The sequence below is a fragment of the Rhododendron vialii genome, chromosome 5a (assembly GCF_030253575.1).
Source record: "Rhododendron vialii isolate Sample 1 chromosome 5a, ASM3025357v1".
Classification (NCBI taxonomy): Eukaryota; Viridiplantae; Streptophyta; class Magnoliopsida; order Ericales; family Ericaceae; genus Rhododendron; species Rhododendron vialii.
The window spans coordinates 7,953,470-7,976,517 of record NC_080561.1 but is presented as its reverse complement, the minus strand read 5'-3'; the positions used below and the strand labels follow the sequence as shown (position 1 = coordinate 7,976,517).

General features: G+C 39.0%; 4 protein-coding genes across 6 annotated transcripts; 3 read left to right on the top strand and 1 right to left on the bottom strand.

Moving 5' to 3' along the window:
• The first annotated feature begins 764 nt into the window (after positions 1-764).
• On the top strand, positions 765-4,970 carry LOC131325147 (NADH dehydrogenase [ubiquinone] 1 beta subcomplex subunit 9). The gene is made up of 6 exons (XM_058357230.1): positions 765-988; positions 1,156-1,197; positions 2,266-2,347; positions 2,908-2,963; positions 4,227-4,302; positions 4,710-4,970. The coding sequence occupies exons 1-5, from the start codon at positions 863-865 to the stop codon at positions 4,266-4,268; spliced, it is 348 nt and encodes a 115-aa protein (XP_058213213.1). The 5' UTR covers positions 765-862; the 3' UTR covers positions 4,269-4,302; positions 4,710-4,970.
• A 2,771-nt stretch (positions 4,971-7,741) lies between these two features.
• LOC131325146 (small ribosomal subunit protein bTHXm) lies at positions 7,742-8,344 on the bottom strand. The gene has a single exon (XM_058357229.1). The coding sequence runs from the start codon at positions 8,323-8,325 to the stop codon at positions 7,924-7,926; it is 402 nt and encodes a 133-aa protein (XP_058213212.1). The 5' UTR covers positions 8,326-8,344; the 3' UTR covers positions 7,742-7,923.
• An 889-nt stretch (positions 8,345-9,233) lies between these two features.
• LOC131325148 (uncharacterized) lies at positions 9,234-12,464 on the top strand. 2 transcript variants are annotated; one of them, XM_058357233.1, is made up of 4 exons: positions 9,234-9,331; positions 9,455-9,544; positions 11,043-11,257; positions 12,067-12,464. In XM_058357233.1, the coding sequence occupies exons 1-3, from the start codon at positions 9,249-9,251 to the stop codon at positions 11,188-11,190; spliced, it is 321 nt and encodes a 106-aa protein (XP_058213216.1). In that variant the 5' UTR covers positions 9,234-9,248; the 3' UTR covers positions 11,191-11,257; positions 12,067-12,464. The 2 variants fall into 2 exon arrangements, with proteins under 2 accessions (XP_058213216.1, XP_058213215.1); XM_058357232.1 differs by having other exon boundaries at positions 11,895-12,464.
• Positions 12,465-13,509: 1,045 nt separating this feature from the next.
• Positions 13,510-22,088, top strand: LOC131325141 (epimerase family protein SDR39U1 homolog, chloroplastic). 2 transcript variants are annotated; one of them, XM_058357222.1, is made up of 13 exons: positions 13,510-13,672; positions 13,845-13,913; positions 15,350-15,416; positions 17,909-17,968; positions 18,362-18,480; positions 18,669-18,713; positions 19,215-19,293; positions 19,662-19,723; positions 19,820-19,922; positions 20,255-20,315; positions 20,583-20,653; positions 21,533-21,672; positions 21,763-22,088. In XM_058357222.1, the coding sequence occupies exons 1-13, from the start codon at positions 13,595-13,597 to the stop codon at positions 21,892-21,894; spliced, it is 1,086 nt and encodes a 361-aa protein (XP_058213205.1). In that variant the 5' UTR covers positions 13,510-13,594; the 3' UTR covers positions 21,895-22,088. The 2 variants fall into 2 exon arrangements, with proteins under 2 accessions (XP_058213205.1, XP_058213204.1); XM_058357221.1 differs by having other exon boundaries at positions 15,341-15,416.
• Positions 22,089-23,048: the final 960 nt, after the last annotated feature.

The following is a 23,048-nucleotide window of genomic DNA, read 5'->3' as shown; positions in this document are numbered from 1 at the left end:
TTGTTTCCTCCAAATCAATTGCATTGCGCCACGTCGCCGTATTTTATTAATTGGGACCACTATTTTGACACGTGTTGTGATGCAATTGATTTGGAGGAAACAAATGTTTACACCGGCGGTGTAAATAATTTATTCTCAAAAAGAATGTGTACAAGTTCAATTTTATATACTATAATTTCTCCCCCGGAAATTTTTAACTTAAAGTCACAAACTTTAAATTAGAGTTTTGATGGAACTGATTATAATTTGAACTGAATTAGCTTAGCAGTAAAGATATAGGTATCGAAAGGGGGAGTGAAAACGTACCGACCAGCCGCTCCGGGCCGTCTTCAGTCACTGGATTCTCGGATGCCGTTGATTCTCGCGTGGGCCCCATCGGGTTTTTTTTGTAGAATTTTTGGACGGCTCGAATCGGCTGTCCGGTGGCCCGAGAAGGCCCGCTGGCGGTACGTTTTCCTTCCCCCAATCAGTACATATAGCATTACTCTTTAGTCTTTCCATAAATTTATAGAGTTCAAATCTGGACCGTTCATTTGCTGTAATTAATGGTTTGAATTTGCTGTACAACTAACTTTTATCGGTAAGAATTAACTATTATCACCGGTAAGAGTTCAAACCTTAGGCCGGAGAGGATCCAAATCCCTTTTCAATCCGTTTTAACAGAGCGAATCAAGTTGAAACCGAATCCGAACCGTTCATCATCATCTCTTCGGACTTGTTCAGTTCGGGTAAAACGGGCAAGATCCGGACGTGTTTAGTTCGGCGAAAACGACGCCGTATCCAGTCCGCCTTCACACCTTACATCCTCGAAAAGTGCCTGCCTCGGCGAAGCACAGTAGACAGAGAAAGAGAGGAGAGAGAGATGAGTGCACCGGCGTCGTACCTGGCTCGGAGGGCAGCGCAGAAGGAGAGAGTGAGGATCCTCTACCGGAGAGCCCTCAAAGAGACTCTCAATTGGGCCGTCCATCGTCATCTCTTCTACCGAGATGTATGTATATATATATATGTATCTATCTGTCGATCACCTCCGTTTCTAATCCATACTAGGGCTTGTTTCATTCCTTCCATTATCTCGGTCCTGTATGTGATGCACATGTGTAGGAATATTGAAATATCGGATCGGTGATGATGGATTTGATTGATTGTTTGTTTCAGGCTTCGGAGATGCGCGAGAAGTTTGATGCCAACAAAAACGTGGTTTGTTCTCTCAAAAGCTGCCCTTCATTAGATTTTGACTCAATTACTACGGAATTAGAGAATTTAGGGCTACAAATGAGCCGAGCCGAGCTTGTTCAAAACTAGTCGAGCTCGAGTCGAGCCCAAATAGTCGAGCTCTAGCTCAGCTCATTTTATGATCGAGGTGTTCGAGCTCTGTTCGTTTACTACACTAGCATCTATAAACAGCCGAGCTTTCGTAATTGAGCACGGTTACAACTCACTTGAGCTTGGGTTGTTTACCAAATGAGCTTAAAACTCGATCTCGAGCTCCACTCGTTTACTAGCGAACTGAGCTGAGCCTCAAGATGCCCGTGAACAGCTCGGTTCGTCTGCAACCCTAAATTATTTAGAGTGTTATGTTGATGGACCAAATGGATGTCATTGAAAACCTACTGATTACTCGGATTGACACAGGATTGTTCTTAGCTTAGCCATCAAATCCTTGTTCCCTTTAGTGTTTGTAACAATTTCAAAGATTAATAAAGTAAAATTTTCTTTTGCCGTTCAAAAAAAAAAAAACCCCCCTACTGATTTGCCGTTCAAAAAAAAGAAGAAGAAAACATACTGATTTCCTTTTCTTGTCTTACTTTCATATTTCTATAGGATTGATAGTTTGATTGAAGAGTTCATTTGTTGAATAAGCATATGAATTGTGCATTTGACTTGGGGGTAGCATTCGTTGGCTAATTTGACTAGGTGAGGATGCTTGTTGTTAAGGTCTGTTTCAACTAGGTGATCACTTCCATAAAAGTTTAGCATGGTGATCATCTGTAAGGGCTTAGGCAGTGTTTGGTTCACTAGAATGAAGGTGAAATGGGATGGTCATTCCCTCGGAACACGGATACTGGCTTTCTTCTCTAAAATATTAAAATAGTATACTTAACAAATGTAACGTGTCTATGTCCTGTGTTCGTATCTGTATTTCTTCAATCAAAGTGATATGATAGAATAGTTTATAACATGGTGAGAACTGCATCATTCTGGTTAAGTATCAGGGGTAATGCTATTCTATGTTGCATCACATTGCTTCCTTTGGTGGATTTCCAGGAAAGTCTCGAGACAATTGATAGACTGCTAGAAGATGGTGAAGCAGCCTATAACAAATGGCGGCACCCTGATCCTTACATTGGTAAGTACTTTACTACACTCACAGAAGCTTTATTCAATGAGACTTGAGAGCATTGATTTAACTTCTTTTCAGAGTCCTTTACAAAGATACAATATGAGGTGAAGAAGAAAATAAGACTGGAGTTGCATCATTAGAAAAGTCAAGGTTTCCATTGGATATTTTCGCTCATTTTGAGGATCATATGTCCCTTCTTGTGATAAGATATTCTAAAATGAAAGAATAAGGAGAATGACAGACCCACTTCGAGTGGGATGGACCTCTAATAGTTTAATATGGAGGGAACCTTGTCTCTTATTCTCGATATTTTCTTTCGACATTTTATGAGATTTTCAGCCTCCTCCATTCATTAACATGCGTTATACTATACAATAAAAGCACCAACCAACCAACACACTAAAACCATGATCATACAACGTAGGTAACCATCCAATCCCTGTACCCATGACTCCTAGCTACCACTAATTGCTTTCAAATAATCAAGTAAACAAAATATAAATTGTTATCAGTAAATTTAACTCCATATGTGTGGTTTTGAAGCTCACTTGTTTTCTTTTTGACAGTTCCATGGGCTCCTGGTGGCTCCAAGTTTACCAGAAACCCGCCTCCACCTCCTGGGGTAATTTATTTGAATAATGCGTCAATTAGTTCCTGTTGTTTTATTTGTCTGGCTTGTGGTCAGTAGATGGCTTGATTTCTTGTACATTCTTCTTAGTTGCTATATAACTTTCATAAATATGATTCATGCCTTTCTGTGATACTTTTCTTTAAGCAAATGTCCAGTGAAGGGATCTGAGAAGGTAGTCACGACCTTCCAAATGTACCGGAAGTGTCAAAGGAAAACTTGAAAATAGTATTGTTTTTTATATTAGAAGTGTTTGAGGAATTCTCTATCACTGGTTAGAATGATGAACAAGTGTTAAATGAGACTGTCTTTTTGAGTGTCTCATGGGAGGAAAGGCTATTTTGAAATGTCCTCGCATGCATTTGCTAATGCTGTAAACATTGCACATGGTGTTACTTTTCCGTCTCTTCATGTGTGAAGTCATTCTGATTCTGTCCAGAACTTGGCCATTTCCTTTATTAGTTTGACAAAGTTTATGGTTGTGTTGAGCATGTTCACTTGGGGTTCCCAGAACCTTTCTTCCTCACGGTTTCCAATAAATTTTTTTCTCCACTATTATTCCCATCCCTCTATCTATCTCTCTCCACTTATTACTCCAAAAACCTCCTCAAAACCTTTACCAAACAACCCCCATCTGTTTCGTTGGAAAACGTGTTGCGGAAACAATTTTATTTTGTACTTTTGGAGTTTGTTGCGGCAGAAATAGTAGTCACGAAAACTATTTTCCATACTTTTTGGCATTTGGGCCAACGAAAAATAAAATTCTGTCAAATATTTTCCGTTAGCAAAAATGAGTTTTTTTTGGAATACATTTTCCCCTTTGAACAGTGGAAACATTTTCTGGATCAGCACTAATATCACCCCACGACTACTGCCACTCAATCACCACCTCCACCATGGCCACCAGCACGGTAGCACCATCGTTTTCAGGGTTGGAACCAAACACAACAAACCTTTTTGCAAGTGTTTTTCTCGTAATATGTTCTCTGAACGACCGTTTTCAGCGGAAACAAACGGAACTTAAGGCAACACCAAATTTTATAGAATGATTGCATTCTTAGCCATTGTCTTGCCATGCCTTTTCCATCCATGTTCTTATGTTGCCTATATCCCCTTATTATTTGTCTTTTCACTAGAGTCGATGATTACTGCAGCAAGTTATGATTGGAATTTACGATCTATTTCGATGCTCTTTATCACCTTCTTATCTATTTCGATGCTCTTTATCACCTTCTTATTCTTGGGTTCCTGATGCAGATCGAGATACTGTACAACTATGGCCAAGAAGATCATATTTGAATCTGTGCTTCTTCTCCCATGGCAGTAAATAAAGGTAAAGTACCCACTACCCATTATAGGTGTATTGTGTTTTCGGTACTTCACGGAGGTTGGTAACTCGCAATAGTGGTCGGTAGAGATTTGAAGAGGTCAATGCTCAAATCTGGGATAGGTTTACAGATGCCCCCTTTTGGTTTGATAGTTTTTCTACAACAACTAGCCTGGTTGAAACTTGGTACCTCACCTGGCCTTCCAAATTTAAATATCCTTGTAGTCTTGTACTGAAACCTATGCGAGAGCCTGGAGAATGCTGAAGGCGCTCTCTCTCTCTCTCTCTCTCTCTCTCTCTCTCTCTCCCACACCCACACCCACACCCACACCCACACACACAGACACAGAGAAACACACAAGAAAAAAAAATTCTTACAGATTCTAATTTTCTGAAATTTGCTGTGGATGCAGATCAATGGACATGACTGACAAGGGAGGGTTTTCAATTCATTGTGTTTGTGTTGTGTTTAATGATGCTCTGAACATTTTGAGACACTCGGTTGTTCTGTATTTGTTTATTGTCGAGACTGATAGTCTGCCCTAACATGTGTGGGTTGACTTAAAGCATAGCTAATCTTGCATCCGACATGCAACCATTGTATACATTTGGTTTTTGGCATATTGGAAACTCAACGACATTGGGCAGGGATAGAGATCCTTGCATTCGCTGCATCCTCATAAAAAACAAGGGATGAGTGTGTGTGTGTGTGTGTGAGAGAGAGAGAGAGAGAGAGAGAGAGAGAGAGAGAGAGAGAAATTGCTATTCAACTTCGATTGCCCCTTCTTTTTCCCTTTTTTTTGAACGTCCCTTTTTTTTCCTCGCTTTCCCATATTCCTACTTGATAAATCTCTAGATAATTTTTTCGGTTAGTATACAAGCGAGTTTGGTAAAGGGCTCAGTCAATCTGCGCTTGCGCTCTCAATCCTTATTGTTGCACATTTGAATAGTTGGGGTGTTTTCTTAAGAGGCTTTTACGCTCATGCTAGTGCATGAGAATTATATTAGGCAAAAGGTCTACTCTCAATCTCAGGGTCTCTGTGATCGAAACATTAGAGTGAGATTTTTTCCCAATCAAATTTTAGCGTGGGATTTTTTCACACGGATATTATGGCATTGGATTTTGGGGGAAGAAATATGGACTTATCTGTTAGACAACAAATTTTACAAAACATAAAATATAGTATAGTACTTGAGGGATGGGTATCTCGCTCATTTTGCTTTGTTCGTAGGAGATGATGCCGTCACCTTCTACGAACAAAGCAAGTGATGGTGGTTTGCAAAGGCTATACTCGGAAGAGGCTGGTCACAGTATTTCACCCACTTCTTTTTCGGAGGCAAACAATACCCAACAACTAATCAAAATTGTTGGGGGTTAATATTTCCAAGTCAAAAAACAATAACACTGAGCACCTTGAATTCTGTAATAGCAGAAGATTTATTCACAACAGGACCCAAGGGGGATCTGGTCCCTGTAGTGCCCCAGAGCGCTTATATCTGAACCGCCTAAAAGTGATTTGAATGGTCCAGATTTTAAAAGAACTCTGTCTGAGAAGAGATCATTGATTGCCGAGATGGACGGTTGAGATTAAAGCACTACACCCTGTTGCGCCCCCGGATCTTAACAAAGGTGATGTTAGTGAATATGGACATGGGAGCTCTCGACAGAGAAACCATGCGGAGGTGTTCGCATGAATGACAAGATCATGATGGGCTTTAATAGTCGTCTGCTCGATTGCAGAAGCCCTAATGCTGAACTTCAGGACATTTTCAAGCGTCAGAATCTCATTCTGGAACACGGACACAAACATATTGAAGTCGGAAGTGATTCCGAATTATACAATGAAGCTACAAAAGGAAGAGCTGAATCCGCACTTTCCAAACCGCAAGATCATGTACTGCGGAGCTTAGAGAGGCCTTTAGTTTGCTTTGTAGTGAAGGTTCGCTTTGTACCGAAAAATTAACTAAGGTGAGCCCGTGCTGCAGGTACTTGATAAGGAGCTCGCTGTTGACTTTTAGAAGAGATTCGACTCAAAGACTCATTAACAAACAACACACATGTATCTTTTATACAAAATTTGAATCAATCCGCTCGTTAACCATACCTGGAATACCATCCTTCCCTTCTGCCTAATTCCACTTTAATGAATATAAACTCAACAGCGATAGAGGCTGGTTTTGCTCATTCTTTCTTTTTTTTTCCTTTTTACTCACCTGCACCATGCATCTGAGATTATTCTGCTGAAATTGCAATCGTGTTTTGGAGACTAAAGTGTCTCTACCACATGGCCATTACCACTAACTAGATAAATTTATGCATGAATGAGTAATTCCTTTCACCGTTTTTTGAACTTCCTCAAATAATTAAGACCTAACTTAATCAACATTGTGGAACCCACCCATTGTGAGAGGAGCATGTAAAAAGTGTGTTCGCAAGTTGTGTATGTAGCATTGTTGTTTCAACAAGCTCAAATGCAGTGCTTCTAGAAGGAAATTTAAAACCATTGAAAACCAAAATGACAACATTCTGTGGTTCTCTGTGCAAGTACCGAAACAGTGTCCAGAACTGGAACCATTGAAATCAATGGGGATCGTTTTGAGCAAACAAAAAGGGTGTAAAAATGGGCATCCATTTCTAGCCACCACCACCACCACCACAACAGGGAAAGAGCTACGAGAATGACATTTCATTAAATTTTAAGCCATACAACCACCTCCTGAACATTACAAGCTTGTCGTAGGGAGTGGCATTGTGTAACCAAATCCATGGAGGCACTCCGGGCCCAACAAAGCTCAAAGTAACATGAATTGAAACCAGAAAAAGCCCGAGTCGCTGCACACTTTAGATGTTTCGTATTAATACATCCGCTCCCTAATAGCATCTGAATCTTCACAAATAAGCCCCAACTATTCAAGATGAATTGAATAAGTGATGAATTCTCACACAAACACTCTCAATTGGTTCATAGCAGTTAGAACCTAAATTCCCTTCTAAGTCACTACTAGGGGCATCACTAGTCCATACCAAAATTACAACCCAAGGTTTTAAAAAACTCCCTAAAACCTTCTCAAGTCCTTTGCTGAAACCCATATCAAATCAAGTTTTTCCTCATCTTTCTACTCAAATTTACGTCTTTTATTTGTCCATTACCAAACGAAAGCTTTCTTACTCAAACTGAGCAAAGATTTGAGTAAAGCACCGGATATGATCTTATTGAACCTGACCCAAAGTTCACTGTGAAACTAATTTCTAGCCCTAGCAACATACCAATAAAAATTACCATCCTAAGCAATTACAAAACGAAAGAGGTCTATAACACGATAACACGTCCAACATGCCCGCGTGACAGTGTCTCATTGGTAGTTGAAAACGAACAATCCATCCAGTTGCCAATGAAATACTGCGACACAGACATGTTACGCAAAATGTTGTGTTCCTCTGGACTTTCTCAAAATTCAAAATCTTCATTAAAAGTGGAGGTTGATTATACGAAACAGATAGTTCAACAAGGATTCATATAAAAATCTGCATATTCCAATCGCAATCGAATCCCCAAAACCCTAACCCTAGGTTTTCAAACACATCAGTGCATCACTACGTTTCCTGTGAAAAGCAAAGAAGCATAATCAGATGAGCTTAAAAGGGAGGGGCCAAGGGGTGGACCTGGGCACCTCGACCTTGTCTTTAATTCGCTCAATCATCTTCTCCTTCTTCGGCCTCGAGTTTCCGTACGATCCCTTGAATCTCTTCCCTTTCTTCGTCCTCTTGTCCCCGCGTCCGCAGAGTATCGGCGCCCCCGCCGCAGCCGACGACGACGACAGCGATGAAAACGCCGCCGTACGATCTGGCGTCAGCATTCTCCTCGCTACTGCGCCGCACCTCTGGATCATCGCCATTTCTCTTCTCCGCATGAAAAGCTGGAGACGAACATCACAAGTAGAAAGAGTGCTTTTAGGGGTTTTTGACATCGCAGACCTCCGTTTTAGGAATATTTGTTTCCACGTCCTAATATTTTGTTCATAATTCATTCTAACCCAGAAGTTGTAACAACCGAGGTTCTGAATACCGTACCGGTTTTTTTACTGGTACGATATGTATTGGTACCGATGAGATACTCGATGCCATTTTAAATTTATCTCTATTAGAGGTGTAGGGTATCGGATTTGGACAATATCGATACGATACAGAAAATTCATAACCTTAGATACAACCTCCCTTTTAGCTTATTTATCTACCCCTCATGTTACTTTTCAAAATTGCATTACAGTCCACCAGCCTAGTCCATTCCATTTTTTCATAAAAAGGTGCACAACGGCCTGCTAGCGTGCCCAGTCCATTTTTATAAGGATTTGAGATGCGTATTTAGGTCTACGGGGTGGGGTTGGATAGAGTTTTTAAGGCCGTTTAGTTAACAGAATGGGCGTGGGAATATTTCTTAGAAATTAAGCCCGGCCCGATAAAATTATATGTGAGGTGCATTATCTATATCTATATAATAAAACAGAGTTGTGTTTGAATCCAAAAGACAACCAACGCTCTAGATTTATCCTCATGCCTACATAAATCTCTACCCTTCATTCTACTATGGCATTTTTGTAAATATTTGATCCATCCAAGGGTTATCATAAATGGCATTTTGGTAAAACTAGGATTAGATTTCCAAAATTTGAAACGTAGAAACGCAGACATTCTGTGAAACCCTAACCGTATTCCCATACCTCACCCTCCTTCTGTCTCCCTCTCTTCGATCGCTCTCCTAGCTCCACCGACTGGCGCGGCCACCACCGATCGGCGCGCGATCAAGAGCAGCATCACGTTCCTCGACACCTCCGATTGCTACAGTCCAGACACCGATGAAGTACTCCTCCGTAAGGTGCGTGCTCTCTCTCTCTCTCTCTCTGTGTACCTTCCATCTACTGATCTACAGGGTCCGACTGCCTCATCTACCACCATGTATTCAAGTAAGCCAAAATATTCCCAAACCGGAAAGAGCAAATCCACCCACGCATTATTTTCGAGTTCAATTGATCTAAGGTAAATTACTAAACCTGGTTAGCATTATTGGAATTCCAGATTAGGGTTTTTATCTTGGATTTGAATTTGGTTTTCGAATTTGGCTTTTATCCTGTTTAAAAAAACTGCGGCTGCAAACTGCAGAGTAATGGGTTTTCAAAGGGAACGAAGGGTTGACAAAAGCGTCGGCGGTCAACATCAGAACTTCAGGTTGGCATTCCGCCAGCAAAAGGGGTACATTTATCTATAGATATGTATTGATACTTATTTGTCTTTATAGTGTAAAGGCCATTATCGAGTCATTTGATTCGAGCAGCTTATTTTTTAAAACTTAGAGCTTCAAAAACTTGGATTTGGCTATGGGTGTGTTAGTAGGGATGAGTTGGGGGAAGCAAAACCATTAAGTGATTTGTTTCAGGCATTGGGCAAACCATGGTGAGCTTAGGGATGGTGAGGAATTAGATTAAAAGCTCCACCTATGGTTGATGCTTGATTTTTTTTCCACGAATAGTGTTATGAATTTTGTGCTCAAAGCTAGTTAAAACTTCCATATCGGTGATTTTTCCCTTTCTTATATTTTGTTATGTCAATTTTTTTTTTTATCAAAAATCTCATGTGGTGTCGTGGGCCTAATTAAAATTTTCTTTTGTTATTATTCTCTTTTCAGGTACTATTCTTTTACGATGTGGTGATATGTCGGAAAGTCCTAGGTGCTCAATGGATAAATTAGGCCCTTTACTCCTTTAGTTTTGATGATGTTATGAGTTTTGTGGATTGGAAAAAACATTCACGTATGTTGTACTTAATCAAAAGGCGGACAATCAATTCCACTTCAGTCATGATTAGTAGGCAGCGGCGGAGGGAGTTCTCCGGCAGCAGTAGCGGCCAAGTGGTTGTTTCTTTAGCAGCAATTGTTTAAGCTCAGAGGTGTGTCATGTGGATTTTCGATGGCGAGTCTGAGTGTTTGCACCAAACGGAGCAAGTACTACGATTTTTTCCTCTCATCATCATTTATTTATGGAGTTCAATTCCCGCTTCATGTTTGATTTCATTTGTCTAAATCCTTGGTATTGTGATTCAGTGGTGGGAAACCACTAAAGGGAACTGCATTTCAATGAGTGGGTGACCCTTCATCGGTGATCGGAGCAAAGGTTTTACGTCTATCTCTCAACCATTTATCTTGAACTGCATTTCTAAAATTCTAAAATTCATAGTGCATGCTATAAATCAAACTGTTGATACTGTTGAAAATTCATAATGCATTCTAAAATTCATACTATTCTTATTTGTGGAACTTGACTGACTACTTAGTAGCCATTGTTTCATACTTGCGTGCTTGATAAGTTATTTTCATGTTCAGATTGGTACGCCGTGTGGGTCTGGAAAAGATGCATATGTAGTGTTTGTTAAAAAGCCTATATGAAAGAACGCCAAGATAATGGAGAGCAAAATGGTTTTGTTTCGTGGTTGTTAGGATGTGGTTAGTGGCGAAAGTTGTGATGGCAATACCAATTTAGTTCCATGACATGAGCCTCAAAACTATTTTTCAATGATGCAGTTTTTGTTTTTTATGGATGAGAAATGTTAAAAGCTGAAAACTATGACCACATTTAGATATGCATATCAAATATGTGGTTCATGTATTGAAATTGGTTCTCCTTCATTCATTTTGTGATAGATTTTGTAGATGGATGATTTCTACATTGAACCCAAAATTTTATCTTTCATGCAGGAAGCGACTTTTTAACACACGTCTCCCCCATCCTCCACCCACACCACCGCTCACCTTGCCCCTGATCAAAGACAAAGAACCTCCCCTTGCAGCAGTAGGCCCGTCCACCGATGACCACCGACATCATCCCATCACCACCATGGAGTGATTCGGCCCCTCTTCTTTTCTGTCCTCCATCTCCTCTAGCGAAATCACGGCAACGATAACAACCAGGGGTAAAAATGTGTACTCATTCAGTACCTTTCTTATTCTTTTGGTCAATCCTTAACTTGGGTTTCTAACATGATTTTTAATCTTCATAAGTAGAATTCATGTTTTTGTTAAACTTTGCATTCATGGTGTATAGATGAAAACTGAATAATTAAGATAAGGCCCATTCCTTCTTTTTATTCTTTACGTGGCTTTTAGTTCACTATCATGAACAATTAACAAAAAGAATTATGGGCCTTCAGAAATTTATTTGGTTTGTTATTGGCTTTTACTAAGGAGTTTTACTGATAGTTTCTCTGCTTTATTTAATCCCTTTTGAATACCTTGCCTTCCAGCATTAGTATCAAGTGTGGCATGCATAATGGCCTTTGTAATGACCATTGGGTTGAATAGTTGTGTGAATTGAAGCGGCTATTTGTTTCGAGAGAGTATTAACTGAGTTACTCAAAAACTTAATGTGCCCATATGAGAAAACTTGAAATGGACGAAGAAATAGAATAAATCATTTCTCAAGTTCTTAATGTGTCCAATTTCATTTGGGCAAAATTTTGATTTGGTTTTAATTGTTTCAGGTGTGCATAAATCATTTCTCAAGTCCTGAACTTAATTGCATAATGTAGTTCAACGTATTTTATTTTTCAGATGTGGAGATATGGAAGGTTTCGAATGGGGAAGGCATGTATGGTTATATTGGCTATGAGGCTGCCCTTTTTTATGGCACTTAAAAAATGCTTTTTGAAAAACTGGTGATTCTACATTCCAATAATTGCATATTGTGGTTCAACGTGAAATTGAGTACTTGCAATGCTCCAAGGGTAATCAAGAAGCTATTGGCTTTGGTGGTGTGCTTATGGATGACAAAGGAGCAAGGAATTCAGGAGTGCATACTCGGACAAGGAGAGACTCAAGTAGAAATGGAGATGGATTTGCTGCAAGTAGTGAATCTAACCAAAGAAAATCCAACTCCTCATCGCCCTCATAGGAATCTGATTGAGAATTGTCAAATTTGTAGTAAGAGCTCTATGAATCACACTCCACAAGAGGGGAACAAATTAATTAAGTGACTGATGTTCTGGATTATGTTGGCGAGACTCAATGGTGGTGTTAATATGAAACACTCAATTGTGATTTCCAAAAGGGAAATCTTCTTGCAGCTAACATTGTAGCGGCTGAATGTGAGAGGCAATGCGGCCTTTATGCGGTTCCTGTCATTTGTGTACATACCAAAAAATAATAGACTTGGTCATGTCCCCTTTGAAGTGTAAGCTAAAATGGGGCATGTGTTTGTTTTAGTCTTATTGCGTGTAATTAGTTACTTCTTGCGATGGTCATTGGCATCAAAATGGGAAGGAGAATGGTTAAAAGAACATGTTTGTCATTGGTAGTTCTTTTTTAATAGGCAATGTTATGATTTTTACCGTCATGCTGTCTCAAGGGAGAGCCCGGTGGAATCAAGTGGGATACTTTTTCCACTCTCATGGTACATAATTTGAATAAATGGACCCTATTGGAAGTTTATTTAAGAAAATGACTTATAGGAGATTTTGTCTTTATCGGTGGGGTGGTAAATTCCAGAAAAATGGCAATTCGATTTTGTTTTTTCCAAAATGTGTCGCGCCATGCCTAAAAATGGCAATTCGATTTAGTTTTTTTCAAAATGTGTTGCGCTGTGCCTTCAGGCATGGGCATTCGCTAGTATGTTTATACTATAGAAAATATTAAGAATCAAAATAAAAACTACTAATTACCTATGTATACACAATACCCTTTTTCTTTTATGGAAAAATGAAGTTTCATCGTGAGAATGATATCTCTTTTAGTCCGGTCTTTTTTTTCTTTTTATTTAAAGTCAACTCCTTAAAACTATATGCACAAAATGATTATAACATGTGCAAAGTACAAAACTCTTTATGCATTGAAATTTATGACATAATCATTTTTCTTCTCTTATTTGTGAGACGAAGTCTGAAATTGATTTGACAATTTTTATTTTCAAAAACAATCAATGCGTAATGCCGTAATGGTTAGTTTGGAACTTGTGGAAAAAAAGAGAAACGAAGGGTATTAAAAAAAAAAAATCTCTCCTATTGCTTGGTTTTGATAGAAAATAGAACATTTTAGAACTATGCCCAATACAATTTTCCTCACATTTTTCTTCCACTTTCCACAAGTTCGAAATATAGCATGAGACAAATTGAAGGGGGCAAAAGGGTAATGGATATTGGCGCGTTAATTGGTGTGGCTGTTAATTGAACAGCGAAGCGACGGACTTCTCCTCAATCTTCACTTTCCCCAGAGAGAGAGAGAGAGAGAGAGAGAGAGAGAGATTCAAAGCAATCTCAATGGAGCTATGCGGTGCTACTTCTTTCGCCTGGACTAACTCCATCTCTCCCTCCCTCCACTTCTCCCAATCTTCCTCGGTCAGTCTCTCTCTCTCTCTCTCTCTCTCTCTCTCTCTCTCTCTCTCTCTCTCTCTCTCTCTCTTAATTGTATGTATACAGGTATAGGCATGCATCTGCATTGTCGGTTCTTGTTTGAAACATTAATAGTTTTGGTGTGTGGATTTATTTACGGGTCGGCTTTGTTGTATAGGTTTACGAGGTTAAGAGATTCAGGATTTTGTGTGTAAGCACCGACGCTGTCTATGCTCAATCCCAGAAGGTAATGCTTTCTGATAATTCCGTTAACTGGTTTTCCAATTGTGACTACGCTAGCCGTATAGTCCGTATCTGTTTTGATGTCGACGATGTGCGTGTTCAATATGTATTAAAAGAGCAGTATGTGGACTGAACCCGAACTAAGCGGGGCATATAATTTGAGGAATGTTATGTACGCAACTCTGGACACTATTGCGTCCAGAGTTGTGTATGCAGAGATTCGCAACTGGAGTGGTAGCCAACTGGTAGACACAATGTACTCCCATGTGTTTGACAGGGCATCAAACCTCACTAACTATAACAATGTTGACTTCCGCCGAGCAAAAAAAAAAGTAAAAAACTAAAAAATGGGGCATATATCTTGATGGAAGAGCTGAACTATGTAAAGTAATATTTACTATTAGCTAGAATTATGTCATTTGGATCGTGGTTGAAACTTGGTTAAATTCTACCTTCAAGACATTGAATTCTCTAAAGCGAGCGAGAACTGAGAAGCCAGGAACTATGGCTAACTTTTTGAAGATGTCGATACTTGTACGGCATGTAATAGGTCATCTAATTCTTACTTTCTCAATTTTTTTGGTCCTTCATAAATGCATGATCGAAGTTCTGGTCATGTGCATTTGATTCGCTTCACATGACATGGTAGATTGATAAACATTTTGCATATACATGTCAAATTTCATGTGGCAAAACTATGAATAACATCATCTCAGAGGTTGGAAAAAATGGTGTGACCTAAGGCAAGCAGATAATACCTTGGTGCGACAGAATTGAAGAGAAAAAACAGAAAAGAAACTCGTGGGATCACCTGAAAAGAAACCACGGTGCATCTTCTTGATCAGCTCCAAGCTTGGCAAGGCGGGCACGATTCCCCGCTCTAAGCGTTTGGGCAATTGAACTTCAGCTTTCTTCCACCATGTTGCTGCAGGGTGAATTTGGTCATGAGCCTTTGTTTAACATATTGATAGCAGCTTCAGAATCAAACTCTAAGACAACCTCTGTCATTCCATGTCCCACAATCATCTCAGGCCATTCCCTCTTTTTGCTAAAGTTGTTTCAGTCTGCATTTCTTTATACATTGTTCTTCAAATCTCATCGTATAAATTGAAGGAACGGCTGAACTTGCAAACATGCCGTTGATGTACACAATGTTTGCCTCCTCAACTGCAAAGTTATGCTAGTATCTTGTTTTCTCCCTTTCATGGTTGGTGAGGATGTGCAGCGTATCTGTTGGGCATCTTTACTGAGATATGGTTCATCAGTGGAGTGATCCATCTGTTGGGCTAGTTAAACGAAGTTAAAGCATTTGCAAGATGCACATGTTCAACCTTAAGCATTTTGTGGCCCAGAAATAGTATTGGTGTTCACCTTTTTTATGGACTTGAATCAGATAGATTTGGTTCCTTGGAAATTTAATTTTTTTTGCAGGAAAATCAGATGACTGTTTCCATAACAGGAGCTACAGGTTTTATAGGTAGAAGATTAGTACAGAGGCTACAGGCAGGTTGCGCTCATCCCATCTAGTTGTAACTCTAATGAATTATTCATTGCTACAATTGTATGGTTGAGGCACAAGCAAGCACAATACGTTAATTTGGTGGATTCTGTCGGATCTTTTTCTTGTTAGTAAGTTCCTTAGACTAACTTTTAATAGCAGGATCCTTATAAAATGGGTGCGCTCCCAAGACAGGAGCTCGAATCAGCGCTCCCAAGATGAGAGCTTGACGGGAGCTCGCTCCTAACTAAGATGGGAGCTTATCAGCTGTTAAGACAGTTATTCTCTTACTTTTAAGGAAATAATGCCATTTTGGAAATAAAAATATGAAAATCATATCAATCAAGAAGTTTGGCAAATTGGAAATATCTAACTTCCATTAATTACCCTTTAAGATTGGGAAAAATCTCAATAAGTATTACTTTTCCTGCAATGGTTAACTGTTTAAAGATATTCTATATATGTATTTATTTGTAATCTATATACGCTCCTTAGGCACTCCCAACCTTAGGAGCTTCTAGGTGCTTCTGCTCCCCCACTCCCGCTCCCGCTTCGTGCTACTAAGGACTAACTTTAAAGGGAACGCTATCAGCTCCCCATGTTAAGTCAGATTAGGACCTAATCACCTAAATCTACCCCTAAAATAGAAAGTTAAAAAAACTAACGGCCTGTACAGGATGCAAAAGTGCGTTTGTAAACTTTATATGCTTCTTATGTTTCAAGAGCATCTGCCAGATTCAGAACTTGATCAAGATAAGGGAGCAGCCCCGGAATGTCCTCCTACATGGATGCCTGAAATAGTGTTATTCATTCTACTAATCTACTCATCAGCTCCTTAAGTTGTAGATACGTCCAGTGTCCTACTTCTTTCACCCCAGGAATTCCAGTATTTCCACATCACACACAACAGGCTAAAAGCCAAGCCTTCTTCCTATGCTTTATCACCCTACTCTGCAACCAGGCTTTGATTGGGGAACACGCAAGGCATTCCACACATTATCACAAACCACAATACAATAAGTGAGAACATGAGATATGAACTCCCTATGTTGCTTGCAAAGCAACAATAGTTGATAACGACTTGCCTCGTCCGGACCACATTATTAAATATTAATAGCCAAAATCTTCTCATGGCTTGGCATTCCGCACCAAAAAAGCCAATTATTAGTGGCTCTCATAGTACTGGTCCTTGCCAATGGAAAATCATCCCTCTTTGAAGTCTTACCCAATACCCATCAAGGTCCTTTTAAGTTACCGATTGTCCCAAAAGCCTAAGTTGTTAGGAAATGGACCTAACAATATATATCAAGTTCTCAACACCCTCCCTCAATCCAACCCTATCTCGCACATGGAGATGCAAACATCCATACATACTGCAAATAATGCAAAGAGAAGAAACATAATGCAAATGGAAATCAAATACAAACAGAAAGTCTTGAACTCAAGACTTCTTGCAACTTGTGCTTTGACACCATGTTAAGTTAAGTTAGTTGCCAATTGTCTCAAAAGCTTAAGCTGTTAGGAAATGGACCCAATAGTGTATATTAAGCTATCCAACAGGTCTAATCCTCGGACTAGCTTTCTTTGAGATAATCCAGCTCAAAGAATGTTGACACTCTTTGCATATGTCTCCAAAGCTTGATATCCGCATGCATTTTCTTCCCCTCTCCCTAAGTCAATTTGCTACCAAAGCCAGTTTGTAAACTAAAAGGGCAACCAATGCACGAAGCCCCCGTTGTTGCAGGGCAGGGGCAGTTCCGCTGGGCTTTTAGAGGGTTTAGATTCAAAAAATACAATAGAATTTCATTTTTTTATGCATATAATTTAATGCTGTTTGCATTGAATCTTTCACAAGTCCAGAGTAAATGAAAATTCACATAACTTCGTAAGTAAGTAGATCATACAGCTTAATAAAACAAAATAAACTAGGCCTGATAAGTTTTCAACCAAAATAAATATATTTGTTTAATATATTGTTTGTATACATAAACTTTTTTATACATTTTGTTACGCTGAGATAAAATCCTGCAACCGCACAGGCAAAAGGGTGGATGTAAAAGCCAGTTTGTCGAATGCAAGATGAAAAATTAAAAGGGAAGGTCCTCCCAAACAATTACACTTAGGGAGAGGGGAATGCAAGATGAAATTCTTGTTGCCAGAATTTCACCTTTTGTCCCCCTTCTTACGTTATTTTATGATTATCAATAACTGTAGCTTGAAACATCTATCCCTTCTAATATTTTCCATTATTAGCATATGGTGTTTCATGACCAGATAGCTTTCGATGTGTCATGTTGTATTCCAGATTTCCTGCATGTGATGTTTGCCTTGAATGAATTTACTTAGTTTGAAAGTGATTGTTTTTACGGGATTCATATTGTGAACTTGATCCCTCTCCATGCACACGTACATGTATGCATTAGTTCTTGATTCTTGAATTTCTGAGCAGTGTGAACAGATCAGATGGCTAAGTGCTCTATTTTATTACCTTCGGAATGCAGATAATCACAGAGTTTGCGTCTTGACGCGATCAAGATCAAATGCTCAGTTAATTTTTCCGGGTAAGAAGGTAATACCAACATTTATTTGTCTGCACGAATGGATAGTGTTTATGAAATTAGCAATATAGTGGATATCCTAGTATACCACCCTCTTTCTTCTATTAAGGGGCAAATCTACCTGGTTTCAGCCATTTACCAAATGATTATCATATCCGTCGCCAGCGGGACCACTTCTTTCTGGTTCTTTTTTCTTGATTTGGAATTCCCTATTAGCTATTTTTCAAGTTCCAACTCACAATCAATGTATCGTATGTATTTTATTGTTTAAGCTACAGAACTTTCTTTTTCATTGCAACTCTAGAAGATAAACTCTTTGCTTTATCTTTGTTCTTGGAGCTGGAATTTAACTTTTGATTCTTAGCATTCCTTCTCTTCCTTTTCCTTGCAATTTAGTCAGGGAATTCCCAGGGATTGTGATCGCAGAGGAGCCAAAGTGGAAGGAATGTATTCAAGGTTCGAATGCAGTTGTAAATTTGGCTGGAATGCCCATTAGTACAAGATGGTCTCCCGAGGTTAGCAGTTCAAACTTATTTGACTACCTGGATTGTGCTTTCTATGCTACTTCCAAGAAGTAGCTATCGAAGCTTTTATACATAGTTTGCTTCTAATTACTTACAGAAGTAGGATTGTAATGCCTCAAGTCAGTTGACTACTTGCGCCCATAAATCAGAAATGCTTATTGATGTCCTACATACTGCAGATCAAGAAAGAGATCAAGACTAGCAGGATAAGAGTAACCTCAAAGGTCACCATCCATATTTTCTTTGCCATTCTCTACACTGCAAAAAAATCTTACGTACTCCCTCCGTTCCAAATTGCTGGTCCCTTTTAGGGAATTCAACTTTTTCCTTTGCCATTCTCTACACTACAAAAAAATCAAACCTACTCCCTCCGTTCTAAATTGCTGGTCCCTTTTAGGGAATCCAACTTTTTATGAGACATGCAATAAATGCATTCACACTTAAAAAGATACATTGATTTCCAACAATGCCCTTATATTTCAACTTTTGAATGAAACCATTGTTATGGAAAAAGGGACTATTTTGGAAGATTGAATACATTTTGTTTTGACTTTTCAAAGAGGACTAACAATTTGACACATCCCAAAATAGTGCAAGGGGCGAGCAATTTGGAACGGAGAGAGTATGTTCTTTTCTACTTTTGGAAGGGTCATTATAGCCTCACTCAATGATTGTTTATATTCTCCATTCTGGTTTGAAAATTTTGTTACTTATTTGTCATGAAGGTTGTAGAATTGATAAATGACTCACAAGATGAAGTCCGGCCTACAGTTTTGGTTAGTGCAACAGCAGTAGGTTATTATGGTACGTCTCTGCAAATATGATTTCTTTCTCATTTATTCATGGCTGTCTTTCAAACAAGTTTGTTAGTACCATTTTCTCCTTCTTTGGAGTTATTAAAAAGTTCAGTATTATCCGCTGATCATCTTTGAGCAAGACATAACACCATACAACACTTGAATACACAAGGAAAACCCCAACACCAGAGCATAGCACCAGAGCAAAACAAGCAAAAAGAGCTAAGAAAAAAATACTAGGGCCAGGCAAACTCGATCCAACACCTAAAGCCTTATTAAGAGCTGAAGGCATAACACCCCTTGTAGAACTCATTGAATCTCTAATAGCATTCACTAGTGTGGTTAATGTTCCTTTTACCTTCCGCAAATATTCAGGCACTAGCGAAACCCAAGTATTTAATGAGCAAAGTCCATCGGGAAATGATTACTTGGCTGAGGTAAGAAATGGTTTATCTCAGACTTGCAGTTTTAATCTATTTCTAAACATGAAAAATGACTAACCCTTCATCCTACCAACGCAATACCCTTACCAGGTTTGTCGAGAATGGGAAGCAACAGCTCTCAGAGTTAACAAGGATGTTAGAGTAGCACTTATTCGCATTGGCGTGGTCCTTGGTAAAGATGGTGGTGCTCTAGGTATGATTTTAGCTTCCGATTCTTTTTACTTGTATGGATGTTATTTTGATAAAATTGACATTATCAACCTCGGAATCCCTGTGGGAAAATTTATTCAGGCTTATGTGTCTCCTCTGAACGATGGGAAGGAAACCATAAAACTATTCAAGTAGCAATCCTCTTAATTTATCATCTAATTTATAATCCTTAAAATTTCTGCTACAATTATTTGGTTGCATCTGCTCGGAATTAGCAAAGATATGCCCTTCAAAATATCTGGTACTTTGAACTTAAAAATCACTCTATGCTCTTTTGCATTTTACTAAACAATGTTCTTTCTTGAGACTGTGCAGCCAAAATGATCCCTCTGTTCATGATGTTTGCTGGCGGACCTTTGGGTTCTGGAAGACAATGGTATTGCATAAAGTTTTGTCATCCCTAGGAATTGTTCCATAAACTTGTACCAAGCTACTGAACAATCGTTTAACATCATTTCCAAAGCAAAAGTGGCTTCGAATTCATCATCAAGGGCAGAACAGTAAAATTTAAAAATGTTGACCAAATAGTAAAAAATGTCAAATTTGCTTGTCTTATGATTCTTAACTATCTGTTAGATGTTTTGTGACATTCATTGAGATTGATTTAATTATCGTCATAGAGATTCTTCTCTTGGTTGTGTAGGTTTTCATGGATTCATTTGGACGACATAGTGAATCTCATATACGAAGCTTTATCTAATCCATCTTATAAAGGTAACTTTTCTTTATTGACCAATTTTTCAACGGACTCTTTGAGAGAGTAAGGGGCTAAGGGCAACTAGCTGAAAAGTGAAAATGCTAGAGTGGAAGTGAACTGCTGGTTTTATGTGTCCTTTAATCATCACCCAATACCCACTTGACCACTTCCTTTGTGATATCAAGTGAGCAAAGCACAGGACTAAGTAACTATTAAGAAAAACATTATTGTAATTTCCCATACAAGTATTGACCCAGGCAATCTTGTTTTTTTTTTGATCGGTAGGCAATCTTGTTTGATTTCGTGTTTTTGTTATCCTAAAAAGCTAGCGTGGGCCTTGTGCGAAACCAGCAATATTTTATCCACCATCTTTGTTGGCGGTTCAGACTTCCAGAAGTGGGAGATTTGTTGAGGATGCTTTTTTATTCCTCAGTTGTCACCGCAGCTGGAACCATTGATTCTCGTAGCGCTTATTTGTTTGACTGGACCAAGAGTGAATTACTTGGAATGAGAAAATCCCAATACCACACATCCCCAATATCTGATGTGTTCAATTTCTGAGAGATTGCATGCCCAACAGACGTGCAATCCCTACACTAGTTGTTGCATCCAAGTGCTTGTAGTGTGGGGCCTCACAGGTTTTGTAATCCAATCCATGTCAAACAGGCCCAAATATGCATTCAAAGATGCGATCATCGATCATCATACATCTGCATTCACGTGTTTAGTCTTTTTTGGTTGGCTTTGAAATGTTTTTTCCTTGAAATGGCCCTGCTTTGGTGATTTCACTTAGCTGAACAAATGATCTATCTGACACTTACTAGGCATCATATTATTAATACTGTTTTAGGCTCTTCTGTAATTTGTACTGAATCTAAAAGTGATCCTGATGTCAGGTGTTATAAACGGAACTGCACCTAATCCCGTTCGATTTGGGGAAATGTGTGCCCAACTGGGGTCTGTTATGGGTCGGCCTTCTTGGCTGCCTGTACCTGACTTAGCACTCAAAGCGGTGCTTGGAGAAGGTGCTTCAGTGGTAAGGAATCTTTTCTGTTGTGGTTTGTTTTTGCTTTCCTCCCACCGTTACTTTCATTTTGCTGGAACTTGACAAAAGGGCTTCCGGCAGGTTTTGGAAGGACAAAAGGTGCTTCCTGCCAGAGCTAAGGAGTTGGGTTTCCAATTTCGATACCCCTATGTGAAGGATGCTTTGAAAGCCATTCTTTCACAAGGAAGTCCAAGCATGACGCGATCAAACTGAACATAAATTCTACTATATTTTTTCTGAGTAGTGCTACTGACAAAGATGTTCCATGCTCATCAAACGGCTGCAAAGATGTGTCAGGATGTGTATCTTAACACCTATGTCCAAAGCATTTTCCTTCTTTTTTGGGGCAATGAATTGCAATGAATTGATATTCCAGTGCAATCATACTGAGATGAAATTGAGCTCTACACACACGAAATATATACCTCCCTAGGATGTTAGGATACATAAAACTCGGTCCATGAAAGTGTCCAAGAAAGAAAATAAATGGTCCAGATTCACAGTACTATTTTCAAGATGGTGGCTTTGGTATACCAATGGTTAGTGCCATTTATTCTTTTTCTGCTTCTTCTGGTTTTTTGTGAGCCTTAGTCTTCGAATTGCTGGGAATTGCTCATCTGTAAGTATAGGAAAAAAAACCTGCATTGCCCCATGGTGTTGATTGATGGGGGATATTTCCCGTCTTTCTTTCTTGGGAGATCAGTGCTATGGTGGAGGATGTCAAGGTTTGGGCGGATTCAAGACGATGGATGTGTGTGTGGTGTTGTCGGGAGAAGAGCAAAGATGCTCATTGGCTTGCATTCAGCTGTCTATGTAGGAAAACTTTATTTTAACCGGGTTGTATTCCGCCCAGATTAAATGTTGTCTTGAGTTGTTGCGTTAAACATATCCAAAAGAAAAAACTAAGTGTGAGGCAAGCGATGCAAGCCTAGGGTCATTTGAACGTCTCAAAGAGAGGATAGAGAAGAGAGGGAGAAGGATAAGTATAATTAGATGGTCATCTTAAATTATTTGGTTAAGATCAAAAAAACAAAATCTAATGGAGTATTACTTGGATATTGTCTTATTTGTTTATTTTAAGTTTGAAATTAGCACAAAACGTCTTTTAAAATCAAAGTTCAATGTATATCCTTAAAATTCACCAAGTAGTAAAAGCAGGGAAAAAAAAAAAGAGTAAAATTCTATCACATGTATTAAAAGTTGTCCAAAACCAGAACTCCTTTTAATTAGCATAGATAGGAAACTGTCCAGAGCAGAAAGATATTTTTAATTAATATGTACGGATAAGATATTCTTAATTAATACTATCAGATTAGTATAGATAGATGGGTCAAAATTTCCAACAAAAATATTAGGAACAGAAGCGC